Raw genomic sequence first — 16478 nt, 5'->3', positions numbered from 1 at the left:
AATTAACATTAACATGAAGCCCTAATAATAATAATAATAATAAATCACTTGTGTGTGTATATGCATATATATATATATATATATATATATATATACACATACACACACAATGTGATTTCTGTTAGTGATCATGTGATCTTCGGTTAGGAGATCTTGTGATGCTTTTTAAAGCAAAGTTGGGGTTGATTTCGAGTTCACATACAAACATAAATAGAATAGGCTAATTAAATTTTTCAATTTTAATGTAAGACAATTTTTTGTCAGTGATAGAAATATGATTTAAGAGTGTAGTGTAAGCAAGTTTAGTTTAAAAACGTTTAATAGTAAATAAGACACAATTAGACAATATTTGAATAAAATAATAATAATAATAATAAATATTTATTTGCAACAACTGATGGAGTACTGAATGCTGCAGCGTTGTTAAGGTAACATTTGGTCAGTCATTCCCTTCGCCAAGGGAGTTCCAAACGCTTATACGAGACAGTAATACCCTGCACCCTTCAAAGAACACACTTCAAGGGCTCTGCCCTTCGAAGGGAGTAGGGCATAGGGATGCTCACTTCTGTTTGGAATTCGCCCCATGTCTCTTGTATCACCACGGAGGTGCGGACGTGGTCTCTCGTTTCATTCAAATGCAGCTTGCCGTCTTGCGTCTCAGTTTTTGATTGTATTGAAAATTAAATCAGAGGAATTTAGTATTACTACTACTATAATTTTGCTGTAGTGATCATATTGTCCTGACGATTTTTTTTGTACACTGTTCATAATGGATTTACGAACAGGTAAGATTTCAAAACATTAATCTCAATTCAATATTTCATATCCCCGTATTTATATATTATTATAGGTAAACAAAACAAATCTGTGTAATAAGTTAACTATGAATATACAATACATTATCCCTTAAATGTCAACCTTATAGTTTGAACGTTCGTTCGTCTTGGCTCAAAGCCACTTGCTGAGAACTTTTCTTCGCGGAAGCTTTGCATTATTTACAAGTGAGATAACGAAACATTGAATCTCTAATCAATATTTTTTGTCCAGTTATTTGCCCAGTTAGTTTTGGTATTGAGGTAAAAGTTGCCTTCCATTCGCTATAACAGTGGGTGGTGGTCACGAAGATGACTTTGCAGCGACTTTCTTCTTGCAAGATCAGCAGGCAGGGTGACTGTCCTCGATTGCCTTCAGGACTCTTGTAAAAGCCAAAATACAACCAGACCACCGATTTGGTCCTCTTAGATGGCTGAAAAATCTCCCGAGCGCTGTCACTGCCTTCCGCCATTTCATCTTGTGCAAAAAAAAATAAACCTTGCATGCTGCTTCTGCGTCAGACTGATGCTGGCTGGACAGGATTTACCGCGAGTTTTAAAAATCGTGATAATCAAATACGGTTTTGATGATAATTAAATTTTAAACGATAATACTAACCGTCAGGGCATTTTATCGTGAAACCGGTAATTGTTCCATCCCTAACTTGTGATAATCACAGTGTGAGTAATATGTGAGCTCATTGTGAATTCAAAATGTTGAGCAGGTTGAGAGGATGCAGTTCAAATATCAGTCACCGAGGAGGCTTTCTATATCCTGTTTCTCAACACTATCACAGTGATATCACAGTGCTCTCACATGGTGAGCTCATGAGTGCACACTCAGCTAACAGTTTTTTGTTATAAGAACCTCCTCCAAACATACAACTGACTTCCAGAGACAGCCTTCGATGAAATCAACTGAAATACAAAATACATTAAATCTCTCATGATCTCAGCAGAGAATGATTAAACAACTCCACAAACAGCATCACCAGCTTCACTCATTATTAACCAGACTGACTTTATTTCTGTCAGACATCTACAAAAGCGCTTATTGAGAATTAACAGAGATTTAGATGTTTTATTGTTTCATTTGACGCTACCATCAAGTTGATTAGTGTTTGCTTTAGTTGGGCTCTTGACCCTTGACTTTATAACATTACATTTTTTTGGGCTGCTGTAACTGTGTTTGCAAAGCACATTAGTTATGGCAAGATTACCAAAAATAGACTGCAGCCAGGTGATATCGGTGATTAGTGTTTGCTTTAGTTGGGCTCTTGACCCTTGACTTTATAACATTACATTTTTTGGGGCTGCTGTAACTGTGTTTGCAAAGCACATTAGTTATGGCAAGATTACCAAAAATAGACTGCAGCCAGGTAATATCGGTTTGTTACTGTTGATAACAACACAAGATTCACCCAGATTCAGTGTGCAGTATTTGTGAGGAGTTATTAATCTAAAGTTTCTAATTTGAATAGCTCTTTAATTATACAGTATAAGATCCAACAGTGTAATAATTTATAAAGGATTTTAGAAGCATGATGAGTCACAAGCATTTTGAACTGCTCTGTCATTTAAAAACAAAGAGACACATCAAGAATCAGTGTATGAATCTGAACAATGGTAACAATCAAAAGCTTCATGCTGCAATGCATGCTGGGTACCTAGTCTCTGTGCAGTGAGTGCACTTTGACCTCACATTAGTATGAGCACACATTGAGGGCACTGAGGTTACACTTTTAGCTCACTGTGACCTCACATTGCGACCTCATCACGTGTATCCTGGGAGCTCACGGTGACATCACTCTGAGATCAAAGTGTTGACTGGGTAGTGCAATGTGAACTAGCTTTAAGATTTTTACTTACATTAACAACGGGTAATAAATACTGTAAAAATGTATTGCTCATTGTTAGTTCATGTTTGTTAAAGGATTATCTAATGCTTACAAATGAGACCTTATTGTAAAATGTTACTGAAATGGTAGTGTAAATTCTATTGAAAATATATCTGTAATTTTGTCATGAAAAATGTGGTTTTCCAATTTATACTAGATTTAGATGCGATCTATATGTCACATTTATGTAGAACATTTTGAAAAAATAAAAGGTCGTTAAGATTTTTTAAAATGTTTTTGAAAGAAGTTAAAATTTTTGAAATGTAAAGAAACTTAAATATTTTAAAAAGTAATTTATTCCTGTGATGGAAAAGCTGAATTTTAGGAACCGTTATTAAAGAAACATTTCTTATCACAGTAGAAAACAGCGGTTCTGTTTAATATTTTTGTGGAAAATAAAATCTATTTCAGGATTCTTTGATGAATAGAAAATTCCGTCTTTGTCACTTTTGATTGATTTAATGAATCACTTCTGAGTAAAAGTATTAATTTAATAAATCTTACTGACCCCAAACTATTGAACGGTATTGTACATTATACATTTCATTGATAATAAAATGGGACTGTTCCACATGTGTTCTTGTGCAGGGAAGGGACCCTAAAAGCAGGCGATCGGATCTTAAGTGTGGATGGTGTGGTTTTACACAGTGCTATTCTGAGCGATGCTCTTACAGTACTGACTCAGTGTGGCCAGGAGGCCCTGTTCCAGATAGAGTATGATGTCTCCATCATGGGTGAGTTACTTCAGTTGCACTTGTTTCATACGTTGACAGAATGAAAATTCCACATGTCCCAGTGGATCAACATGCCATTTGTTTTGTATGTTGCACTTTGAAAGGAAATTATGAATTAACCCTCATAATGCCTTCTAAACCTGTATACAGTTTTCACATTCTAGGTCTGTTGATATCTGAAGAATCGTTATTTTATAAAACAGTCCTTAATGTTTTTTTTTTTTCAACTAAAACCATACTGCATCTGATCAATGACTTCAAATTAATGAGTGAAAGTGAAAAAAAAAACTTGTGCAGGGAAGGGACCCTAAAAGCAGGCGATCGGATCTTAAGTGTGGATGGTGTGGTTTTACACAGTGCTATTCTGAGCGATGCTCTTACAGTACTGACTCAGTGTGGCCAGGAGGCCCTGTTCCAGATAGAGTATGATGTCTCCATCATGGGTGAGTTACTTCAGTTGCACTTGTTTCATACGTTGACAGAATGAAAATTCCACATGTCCCAGTGGATCAACATGCCATTTGTTTTGTATGTTGCACTTTGAAAGGAAATTATGAATTAACCCTCATAATGCCTTCTAAACCTGTATACAGTTTTCACATTCTAGGTCTGTTGATATCTGAAGAATCGTTATTTTATAAAACAGTCCTTAATGTTTTTTTTTTTCAACTAAAACCATACTGCATCTGATCAATGACTTCAAATTAATGAGTGAAAGTGAAAAAAAAATAAATAATCAGTTTTGACTGTTACATCTTATTAACATATTACCATACTATTTCTGCATTTACCCTTTTTTTATTAAATACAAAATGAGAAATTATTTAACTACACATGAACCACACACAAAATACGTATGTTTTCAGTGTTGAGACATTTTATTTAAATATATCATTGTACTGTATGTATTTCATAAGAACATATGCTCTGAGAATTAGCCGTATTAATTCTATTGGAATAAATGTATAACTCAATTGAAAACAGCCCAAATTTATATATATAAAAAAAAAAAAAGCACATACATATTACTCTGAAAATTTTTCAGACAAAATAAATTTACTTAACTTGTATTGGCAGTTTAAAAAAAAAAAAAAAAAACCATGATCAAGTTTTCATGCTGCAGTAGTTCGTCCAAAACCTTTATATTCATGTTTATCAGCAAGGCTAAATATATTTTATAAAGTTTTGACATTGAGTAACTCCATAGATAATTTTACAAAAAGTATTTTTGACACTAAAGGTATTCCATACATACCCGGCTTGTTACGGGGCTGACGAGACGGGAGACGTGCGGATCCATATGCAAAGCTTTTATTAGGAGAAGACAGATACGTGGCCATAAAACAGGCATGGGTCGGATAATGGCAGACAGGAATAAGGCGGGCAAGACACAAGAATAATCCTAGGGCTAGCGTAGGTGGATGCACAGCAAACAGAATCAGAAGGGACAAGACTAAAGGGAGAAATCCAGGAAACCAGGCGAAGATCAGGAACCGAGAAAAAGGCTAAGGCTAAGATGAGATGCACTAAACAATACTCGGCAGAGGGAAGGGATCAGAGTGAGTGTTAAATAGTGAGGGAGTGATATGAAACAGCTGGGTGCAATCAGTGTTAACAGCTGTGTGCAATCCGTGCTGAGTGCAATCAGTGCAATTAATGATGGGGTATGTAGTCCGGGGTGATGTGCAACAGTGTGTAGTGCGAGAGTCAATGAAATTGGAAAGGGTGACCTCTGATGGCTAGCAGATGGAAGTTCATAGACCGGATTCGTGACACGGCTAATACGCAAGTAAAATATTGTAACAATTCTGAAAATAAGTAAGTAAATAAAATAAGTAAGTAAGTGTATTTTGAGGGTCTTTTACAAAGCATTTACAAAGTTTTGGTTTCCTATCTGAAAACTATTTTTTAGAACATTTTTATATGTCTTTTCTGGCTCAAAATGGACCCAAATGTATAATATGTGGTAATCAAATTACTTAAGGATTTATAGAGTGCTTGTCCATTTGTAGACATTCTCCAGAAACACAGCGCTTCTCTCCAGAGATCTCTGCTCTGTTTAGCCATCTACACTGTTTCGTCTGGATGAGCAGCAGGTTGTTGACCTTCAAGAGCGGAGAAACAACTCTCATGCATTTACCAATGCTGTTAAGCTAATTTATGCTAGCCACAATTAGCATAACGCCCACTGTTGTTCTCCTTGTAGAGTTAACGAGGTCGTATCCTAGAAAATAGAGGTTTAAAATAAACTTTTGATGCTCACAACTTCCAAAAAGACTCTTTATTGAATGTAAGCTGCAGAAAGGATCCATTTAGAAATCACAGCGTAACAATGCTATGCTTGTCTGTCCTTATCACCTGCCCTCAGACTCGATGACAAACGCTTCAGGTCCTCTGCTGGTGGAGATTGCCAAGGCGCCCGGAGCCAGTCTGGGAATCACTCTGACCACTGCCATGCACAGGAACAAACAGGCCATCGTCATCGACAAGATCAAGCCCGCCAGTGTGGTGGACAGGTACACACTCAATGAGACTCTTTCATCAAACACCAGCACAGTAAACAGTAAAATTGTGAAACAACAATTTTCTTTCACAAACTGCTTGGAAAAACAACCAAAATGGCATATTTTCATGAAAAACAACACAAATCATCGAGCAGTTTCATAGGATTTCTGCAAAAAACAATGTTTTGTCACTGATGCCATTTTGTAAAATGACTTTGTCATCTACAATAATGGAAATGTATGTTAAACTGTTTATAGTGTACAAAAATAATTTACTTAATTTAGTTTCTTAATTTTTATGTAAATGGTTTTATTACTTACCTAAATTAAATTTAAAATTTACATTTGAGTAAAACCATGGTTTGTGAAACCATTTTCACACAAAAAAAAAATGTAATATATATATATATATATATATATATATATATATATATATATATATATGTATGTAGTTTGAACAATTTTTACATAAATAAATTTATTTATTTTCACATAAATTGTTTGTCAAACCATATCTAAATTGTTCACAAAGCTAAATCATCCAACACAAATTGTTGATAAAACCATTCTTACAATGGATTTTTTTTGTAAAGTAATTGTTTTTTATCTAGTATTTTATTTTCATGTGAATTTATCTTTATCTATTTTTTTTATGTAAATTGTTTGTTACACCATTCTTCTGCAAATTATATATTTTTTTTCCTAAATTATCCATGGCCATTTTTACAGAAATGTTTGTAAATCTTCCTGCACAAGTTATTCATAAAAACAATTATTACATAAAGGATTTTATATTTGTAAAACGATTTTTGCACAACTGATTTGATTTTTATAGAAGTGCATCGTAAACAAACTATTTTTGAATAAATGCATTGCTTTTAATGTAAAGTAAATTGTTTGTAAAAGCATTCTTGCACAAATTATTTTTTTGCACAAATTGTTCACAAAACCATTTTTTTAAAGAATTTAATTTTCCTATTACCTTTACCCAAACAACTTTATTTTACTTTTCACATATTGTAAATTTGTTTGTAAAATCCTTCTTCCAGAAATGATGTTCTTTTAAAAAAAAAAATTCACAAAACCATGTGAAGGATGTTATTTTAAAGGGGAAAAAAACAAAACATTGTTTTACAAATTACTTGATTCCAACTTTCGATTCTTACGTAACGATTTTACAACCAGTTTCCACAGAGATTCTTCATAGTCATTAACTGCACACAGTCATATTTACATTGATCAACTGTTGAATACAGTTGAATTTAAATCCCTCAGAAATATGTCATTTTAATGAATGTAATTTTAATCTGTTATAGTTAAGATGCATGTTTTTTTTGTGAATATGCATTTTATATATTCTTGTTTCTATTACATTTTAAATACCACATGAACCATAATTCGCCATATAACTTTGTTTTTCCATACATTTCACAAATTTCTGAGGGAAATAGAGCATTCAGATTCATTATTAGGATAATTTGGGTGAGTTTTGATGTTATTGATGTCCCACATTTATGACAGTTCTAGCAGTTCTCTGTTTGCGTCTCAGGTCTGGAGCGTTACACGTGGGTGATCATATCCTGTCTATAGACGGCACCAGCACAGAGCACTGCTCCGTCCTGGAGGCCACGCAGCTGCTGGCCAGCACTACTGATCAGACCAAACTAGAGATCCTCCCCGCACACCAAACACGCCTGCCTGGGAAACCCCAGGACACTGGTGAGAGACGGGAACATGTAGAAACTGCTGCGCTTTTCCAGACATGGATTAGGCTTAATCTGAGACATCAGATGGTTGAATCTGATCTCGGAACGGACCTAAACTGTGTCCGGAAAACTGTCTGTGAATTATTATTATTTTATATATATATACAGTGGGTACGGAAAGTATTCAGACCCCCTTAAATTTTTCACTCTTTGTTATATTGCAGCCATTTGCTAAAATCATTTAAGTTAATTTTTTCCCTCATTAATGTACACACAGCACCCCATACTGACAGAAAAACACAGAATTGTTGACATTTTTGCAGATTTATTAAAAAAGAAAAACTGAAATATCACATGGTCCTAAGTATTCAGACCCTTTGCTCAGTATTTAGTAGAAGCACCCTTTTGATCTAATACAGCCATGAGTCTTTTTGGGAAAGATGCAACAAGTTTTTAACACCTGGATTTGGGGATCCTCTGCCATTCCTCCTTGCAGATCCTCTCCAGTTCTGTCAGGTTGGATGGTAAACGTTGGTGGACAGCCATTTTTAGGTCTCTCCAGAGATGCTCAATTGGGTTTAAGTCAGGGCTCTGGCTGAGCCATTCAAGAACAGTCACGGAGTTGTTGTGAAGCCACTTAGTTGATTTGCTTGTTTATTTAATTAAGACTCAGGATCAACTTTTATATATACAGTATATATATATATATATATATATATATATTTATTGTAACGAGGCGTCAACCGAGTGAGGATCCATTTGCAGTTTATTAGAAACCGTAATCAACAGGCAAAGTCAAACACCAGCAAACACAACAGAGGAGAGAAGTCAAATCGTAATATCTAAGGTAATACACGTAATATCTGCAAAGGGTCGGGGCAGGCAGCAAACAATCAGTGGTCAGTAAAACAATAGCAAGAGTTCGGGGCAGGCGGCAGGCAATCAGAAGGAGAGAAGCAGTTCAGGTAATACACAGAGAGGCCAGACACGGAAAGAAACGCTCAGAAATGTGCACCGGGGCAATACAAGACTTTGCAAAGAGGGAGAGTCTGAGAGCTGTTTAAATAGTCACCTAATGGGGATCAGGTGCAGTGGGTGTAAGTGTATGTGTGTATACCGGATTAAAGTTCAAAACTCAGGAGAGAGTTCCCTCTGGTGGTGAGCAGGAGGCACAGCGGGAGTCTCGTTTGTGAGAGAGCCCCCCCCCCGTGAGCGGCTCCTGACGCAAGGAGGCAGACGACGCCGGGGTCTTCCACGTGGTCGAGGGGCCGGCTTATCCGGGTGCGTTCTATGAAACTCGTTGGTGAGTGTAGGGTCAAGGATGTCCTTAGCATTGACCCAGGAATGTTCCTCCGGGTCGTACCCCTCCCAGTCCGCCAGATATTGGAGGATGCCACCCCGACGTCTGGAATCGAGTAGTTCTCGAACCTGGTAAATCTCCTCGCCGTCAGCCATGATGGGTGGAGGACCCTGGTCACTGGTCTGCTCCTCCTCCTCTGCTCTCGGACCAACAGCGGGTTTGAGAAGTGAAACATGAAAAGTGGGAGAAATGCGATAATTAGCGGGTAATGCCAAACGGTAAGAAACTGGTGTAATTTGTTTAATAATTTGGAAGGGACCCACATACCTGGGACTGAGTTTCCTGCATGGAAGTCGGAGGCGGAGATCTCGGGTAGACAACCAGACCCATTGCCCTGGAGCACATTCAGGACTGGGGCGACGGTGACGATCAGCTTGTGACTTTTGTCTTCTAACCGCATGTAGCAAGTGTGTGTGAGCTTGTTTCCAGATGTTCTCGCTCCTCTGGAGCCAGTCGTTGACAGCAGGTACTTCAGTAGGTTCTCCTGACCATGGAAATAACGGTGGTTGGAAACCCATTATACATTGAAACGGAGTGAGTCCGGTTGAGGGTTTTTGTAGTGAATTTTGAGCGTACTCTGCCCACATGAGGTATCGGCTCCAGTCAGTCTGATTCTGTTGGCAGTATGATCTGAGGAATCGTGTGATCTCCTGATTGAGTCGTTCCGTCTGGCCATTAGATTGTGGATGATATCCTGATGTGAGGCTGATGTTGACATTTAGTCTTTGAAAGAAAGCTGACCATACCCTGGATGTGAATTGGGGCCCTCGATCTGACACAATGTCCTCAGGGAGACCATAGAAACGAAATACAAAGTTGCATAGAGATTCAGCCGTTTCAAAAGCTGTCGGTAGTTTGGGGAGAGGAATTAAACGACAGGCCTTGGAAAAACGGTCTATGACGGTGAGTATAGTGGTGTTGTTATTGGATTTGGGGAGGTCAGTGATGAAGTCAATAGCCAGATGGGACCATGGTCGGTGGGGAACTGGTAAGGGGTGTAACAGGCCAGATGGTAGCTTTCGTTTACTTTCGTTACAGGTGATGCAACCGTGGATAAAGTCAGTAGTGTCAATCCTCATGGTTGGCCACCAGAATTTGTTCTGGAGGAGATGGAGAGTGGCCGTAATTCCGGAATGACCAGAGCTGAGCCCCGAGGTGAACGTGTTGCATGACCTTTTTGCGGAGCTCCTGAGGAACAAAGACCTTATCGGGAGGGCATTCGGGAGGGGAGAGTTCTTGTGAATTGGCCTGTTCAAGCTCTGTCATGATGTCCCACTGGACGGGGGCCACAATTAATGGTTCAGGGAGAAGGCTTTCTTCAGAGTTACTGGGATCTAGACAGTCGTGTTGACGTGACAAAGCATCAGCCTTGGTATTCTTGGAACCGGGTCGATATGTGACCAAGAAATTAAAGCATGTAAAGAACAGTGCCCATCAGGCCTGTATGGGGTTTAGTCGTTTAGCAGATCGTAGATATTCCAGATTTTTGTGATCCGTCAGTACAACGAAGGGGTGCTTTGATCCTTCTAGCCAGTGTCGCCATTCCTCCATGGCTACTTTCATAGCCAACAGTTCCCGGTTAACGACATCATAGTTTTGTTCGGCAGAACTGAGCTTGCGAGAAAAGTATGCACAAGGGTGAAGCTTAGGTGGATTACCATGTCGCTGTGAGAGGATGGCCCCGATGCCAGTATTTGAAGCGTCCACCTCGACTATGAACGGGATCTCTGGATCAGGGTGATGAAGAATGGGAGCAGATGTGAAGCGTGATTTGAGTTCCGTAAAGGCCTCTAATGCTGAGGTAGACCATATGAGATGCGCAGAGCCTCTCTTTGTCATGGAGGTTAGAGGGGCGGCTACGGAACTGAAGTTTCTGATGAAGCAGCAGTAGAAATTTGCAAATCCTAAGAAGCGTTGTAGTTCTCTTAGTGTCGCCGGTTGTGGCCAGTCGAGAACAGCTCTGACCTTCTTCTCGTCCATCGCCACTCCCTCCTGACTGATGATGTAACCCAGGAATGACGTACCGGTCTGGTGGAATTCACATTTCTCAGCTTTGGCATACAGTTTATGGTCGATGAGTCTTTGTAAAACTGACCTCACATGTTGTACATGTTCCTCATATGTGTTGGAGTAGACAAGGATGTCATCGATGTAAACGATTACCCAACGATCCAGCATATCCCGGAAGACGTCATTGATGAAGGATTGGAACACCGAAGGACTGTTAGCAAGGGCGAAAGGCATAACGGAATATTCATAGTGCCCAGTACAGGTGGAGAAGGCTGTCTTCCACTCATCACCCTCTCTGATGCGGATGAGATTGTAAGCGTTGCGGAGATCTAACTTGGAGAAGTAGTTGGCTTTGCGAAGTTGCTCCAAGGCCGGTGGTACTAGTGGCAATGGGTATCGGAATTTAACAGTTATGTCGTTGAGACCCCGGTAATCGATGCATGGACGTAGACCTCCATCTTTTTTCTTAACGAAGAAGAATCCTGCTGATGCAGGTGAGGTTGACGGCTTGATGAATCCCTTAGAAAGTTCCTCGTTGATATATTTCTTCATAGCCTCTGACTCGGGTCGAGATAAGGGAAAGATACGGCCTTTGGGTGGTGTTGCACCTGGTAGTAGTTCAATAGCACAGTCGCTAGAACAGTGAGGGTGTAGTTTTGACACCTTGGATTTACTGAAGGCCTCAATGAGATCTGTGTACTCTGTGGGAAGTGTAGACGAGTAAGCTGACTCATCCGTGAGCTTGACGGCTTGAACTGAGATTGCTGGCTTGTTGCTCAGACACTTGGCTTGACATGAAGGATCCCACTGAATGATCCGTCCCTTCCTCCAGGAGATGAGTGGGTCATGTTGTCGTAACCAGGGAAGTCCGAGAATTACCGGATTATGTGGTGAAGTGATGATGTAGAAACGAATGTTCTCCGTGTGAAGGGTCCCGGTCTCCAGACGTAAGTCCATGGTGGTGTGCATGACCCTTCCCTCACCAAGAGGACGTCCATCTAGCGCCTCCACAGCCAGCAGAGAATTGCAAGGGATTAGAGGAATGTTATGTTGTCGAGCAAATTCATGTGACATGAAATTCCCCGCTGCCCCTGAGTCCAGTAGCGCTGAGGTAGATATGTTATTACCCTCTATGGACAGTGTTATGGGTACTTTTATGCATGTACTGGAGTGATGTGCTTGAATGCATGGACTCACCGCAGAGAAATTACGAAGAGGCGGTCGTGTGGGACAGGAGGCCCGGAGATGGCCAGCTTGGCCGCAGTAGAGACAGAGATGTTGAGTGATTCGGCGCTCACGCTCCTCTGGGGACAGGTGAGTGTATCCGAGCTGCATGGGTTCCACAGAGGAGGAAGATGAGGAAGTGATTGGAACAGGATGACTGGTGGGTATGGTTCTGGTAGGGCGACGAGAACGAATCAAGTTGTCAATTTGAATCGCCAATTCGATTAATTGGTTGAGCGTTCTCCCCTCGTCCTTACACGCCAGCTCCGATTGTAGTTCTAGGCTTAGTCCCTTGCGGAAGATCAGTTTCACCTTGCTTTCGACCCAATCAGTCTGAGCAGCGAGGGTGCGGAATGATAAGGCATACTCAGCTGCAGTATTTCTTCCCTGACATAAGGCAAGCAATTGTTCATCCGCATCTTTACCTCCTTCAGGATGTTCAAATATTTCGCGGAAGCTTCGGAGAAAAGTACTAAATGAGGGGAAAGCTGATCCGTCCTCCCTCCATACTGCCGTAGCCCATTCTAAAGCCTTACCAGTTAGTAGTGAACATACAAAGGAAATCTTACTGATATCATTGGAATACATCGCAGACTGTTGGTTAATGAATAAGGAGCATTGTAACAGAAATCCCTTACACTTCGTGGGGTCTCCGTCGAATTTGTCTGGAAGAGCCAGGCGAGGATTCATCGAGGGAGTGGAAGGGGATGACGTGCCCATGCTCGGCTGACTAAGTGCTGATTCCGGAGATGAAAGGCGCATACTCCGAAGCGCGTTAACAAGCTCCTCCGATAGTGTCATCAGTCGAGCCAGCTGGTGTTGATGAGCAGCGAGTTGATTCGCCTGAGCTGATACTTCCGTGGTAAGTTGAGCCAAAGCTGCTGGATCATATAATGGCGAAGTCTTTTGTAACGAGGCGTCAACAGAGTGAGGATCCATCTGCAGTTTATTAGAAATCGTAATCAACAGGCAAAGTCAAACACTAGCAAACACAACAGAGGAGAGAAGTCAAATCGTAATCCAGGGGCGTGCAATGGGTCGGGGCAGGCAGCAAAAAATCAGTGGTCAGTAAAATAATAGCAAGAGTTCGGGGCAGGCGGCAGGCAATCAGAAGGAGAGAAGCAGTTCAGGTAATACACAGAGAGGCCAGAAATGGAAAGAAATGCTCAGAAATGTACATTGGGGCAATACAAGACTTCGCAAAGAGGGAGAGTCTGAGAGCTGTTTAAATAGTCACCTAATGGGGATCAGATGCAGGACAATCAGAGCCAGGTATGTGTGTGTGTGTGTAAGTGTATGTGTGTATACTGGATTAAAGTTCAAAACTCAGGAGAGAGTTCCCTCTGGTGGTGAGCAGGAGGCACAGCGGGAGTCTCGTTTGTGACATATATATATATTTGGATTCATAAATTTAAATCACTGACCCCAAATGGCATGAATGAGGAATTAGATCTTTCTGTTTTCCTTTAATGAACTATAATTGGTCGAATTCATCTTTAATATTGTATATAATAAATCTTGAGTATTTACAGTGTGAAAAAAAGATTGTATATGACGAAGTATTTCTGATGTTTTTGACTCCACCAATTAACTTTAAATTGATTAACAATGGAAAATTCAATAATTGATATTGTCTATTTAAACTATAGGTTTGTATAATAGTGATAAATATGTGATCCTATAGATATTTCTTGTTTTAGTCACAGATATATTGTATGGTGTACTAGTGGATGTGATGTTTTATGTATCCCGGTTTTCACTGTACAGGGCAGATGGCAGACAGCGTGTATGGTGGTCACACCAGACACTGACTGGTTTTCGGACCCCCCAATACAGTAAAACGTCTCGGTTACGTATGGTAACCCTCGTTCCTTGAAGGAGGGAACGGAGACATCATGTCGGATGACCGACGAAATTGGAATCTCGCGTAGAGAGACCAATCCACTTTGAGTGTAAACTAAACGAGCCAATGCACATTGGCATGCGATTATTGCATCCAGCTGCTGCAGATCACAGCGTGAGTATAAGTAGGCAGCAGATGCAGCGCATATTCAGGTTTTCGCTGAGGAGCCGAGCCGGTGACCCGGCCGCTCAGCGGTGGTACAGGAGCTGTGGCGACGGGACGTGACGTCTCCGTTCCCTCCTTCAGGGAACGAGGGTTACCATACATAACCGAGACGTTCCCTTTCAGCGGTCACTCTCAACGTCATGTCGGATGACAGACGAAATTGGGATCCTACCAAAAGGCCACAGCTACTGCCCCTTCCAGTGTCCTGTGAAAGCTACCTGCGCCCCTACTTTTTGGCGTAGGCCAGGGCTTGCACAAGAGGACCAGCTACTGCTGCTATGGCACTACCCACTGAGTAAGGCTGGATAACACTGGGAAACGTAGCCGTTCTACTTGGAACAGGGACGTTACGGAAGCGCCAGTGCCCAGGAGGATGCAACACTTCTAGTTGAGTGAGCTCGCAACCTGAACGGGCAGGGCACACCCTGTGCCTGATAAGCCAAGCATCCACTATCCAGTGGGCCATCCTCTGCTTAGAGACGGCATTGCCCTTCTGCCGGCCTCTGTGACAGACAAGAGCTGGTCTGAGGTCCTGAAGCTTTACGTCCGGTCAACGTAGCACCTTAAGGCTCGGACTGGACAGAGCAAAACTAGGGCTGGGTCTGCCTCCTCCGAGGGCAGTGCTTGGAGGTTCACCACCTGATCCCTGAAGGGGGTAGCGGGAACCTTGGGCACATAGCCGGGCCGGGGCCTCAGGGTTACCTGGGAATCAGCTGGCCCGAACTCTAGGCATGAATTGTTGACCGAAAATGCATGCAGGTCCCCTACCCTCTTGATGGAGGCCAATGCCAGCAGGAGCAAAGTCTCCATCAAAAGGAACTTCAGCTCAACCGTCTGCAAAGGCTCAAATGTGCCCTGCTATAGTACCGTGAGCACTAGAGTCAGGTCCCAAGAGGGTATAGAGGGGGGCCGTGGAGGATTTAACCTTCTCGCCCCTTTAAGGAACCTGACGACCAGGTCATGCTTCCCCAGCGACCTCCCTTCTACGGGGTCGTGGTTAGCAGCGATTGCAGCTACATAAACTTTAAGGGTGGAGGGAGACAGCCTTCGCTCCAACCCTTGCTGCAAAAAGGACAGCAAAACTCTGATCGGGCATACTCGGGAGTCTTCTCTGCGAGAAGAACACCACTCAACGAACAAGTTCCACTTCAAAGCATAGGCGTGTCTCGTAGACGGTGCTCTTCCTGAAGTGATGGTGTCGACTACCTCTTGATGGGGATGGAGTCGCCATTCTCCCGGGAGCGCAGCTCGGGACAGCTCGTCGACTGTCCGGTTGAGCAGCCCAGGAATGTGAACAGCGCGAAGTGACCTCAGATGCTTCTGACTCCAGAGGAGGAGGTGACGGGCGAGTTGCGACAAGCGACGGGAGCGCAGACCACCTTGTCGGTTGATGTACGCAACGGCCGCTGTATTGTCCGTGCGGACCAGTACATGCTTGCCTCGTAAGCGCCCTTTGAGACGGCTCAGGGCAAGGTGCACTGTCAGCAACTTGAGGCAGTTGATGTGCCAGTGCAGTAGGGGCCCCGTCCAGACCCCTGACACTGCAAGCCCGTTGTACGTGGCTCCCCAGCCGGTGGTTGAGGCATCCGTGCAAACCACAGCATGCCTGGAGACCTGCTCCAGGGGCACTCCTGCCTGGAGGAATGCAAGGTCTGACCACGGGGTGAAGGTTTGGCGGCAGGCCGGTGTAACTTGGACCCGGAAAGTGCCACGTTGCCACGCCCACCTCGGGACTCGGCCATGGAGCCAGTGCTGCAGCGGTCTCATATGGAGCAGCCCCAGCGGCGGGACTGCCGCCGTAGCTGCCATATGCCCCAGGAGCCTCTGAAACTGTTTCAGTGGGACCGCCATCCTGCTCTTGAATGTTTTCAAGCAGTTCAACACCGACTGAGCATGTTCCTGCGTGAGGCATGCTGTCTGTTCGATCGAGTCCAACTCCATACCGAGAAAAGAGATCCTCTGCGTCGGGGCGAGTTTGCTCTTTTCCCAGTTGACCTGAAAGCCCAACAGGCTGAGGTGTGAAAGCACCAAGTCCCTGCGCTCGCACAACTGATCCTGAGACTGGGCGAGTATGAGCCAATCATCGAGGTAGTTGAGGATGCGAATGCCCTGCTCTCTCGTGGCAACAAGGGCTGCCTCCGTAACTTTCGTAAAGACACGGG

General features: G+C 42.4%; 1 protein-coding gene across 1 annotated transcript in view; it reads left to right on the top strand.

The window, feature by feature from the left end:
• The window catches only part of grip2b (glutamate receptor interacting protein 2b), a 156266-nt gene that overhangs the window by 101931 nt on the left and 37857 nt on the right, over positions 1–16478 (top strand). Inside the window, exons 7-9 of the mRNA XM_016247423.1 lie at positions 3299–3444; positions 5813–5960; positions 7498–7667. Of these exons, the coding sequence (XP_016102909.1) occupies positions 3299–3444; positions 5813–5960; positions 7498–7667 (464 nt within the window). The remainder of the gene's footprint in view (positions 1–3298; positions 3445–5812; positions 5961–7497; positions 7668–16478) is intronic.

The sequence above is a fragment of the Sinocyclocheilus grahami genome, unplaced genomic scaffold (genome assembly GCF_001515645.1).
Source record: "Sinocyclocheilus grahami isolate Dianchi unplaced genomic scaffold, SAMN03320097.WGS_v1.1 scaffold835.1, whole genome shotgun sequence".
Lineage (NCBI taxonomy): Eukaryota > Metazoa > Chordata > Actinopteri > Cypriniformes > Cyprinidae > Sinocyclocheilus > Sinocyclocheilus grahami.
This window is presented reverse-complemented; position numbering and strand designations above follow the sequence as displayed.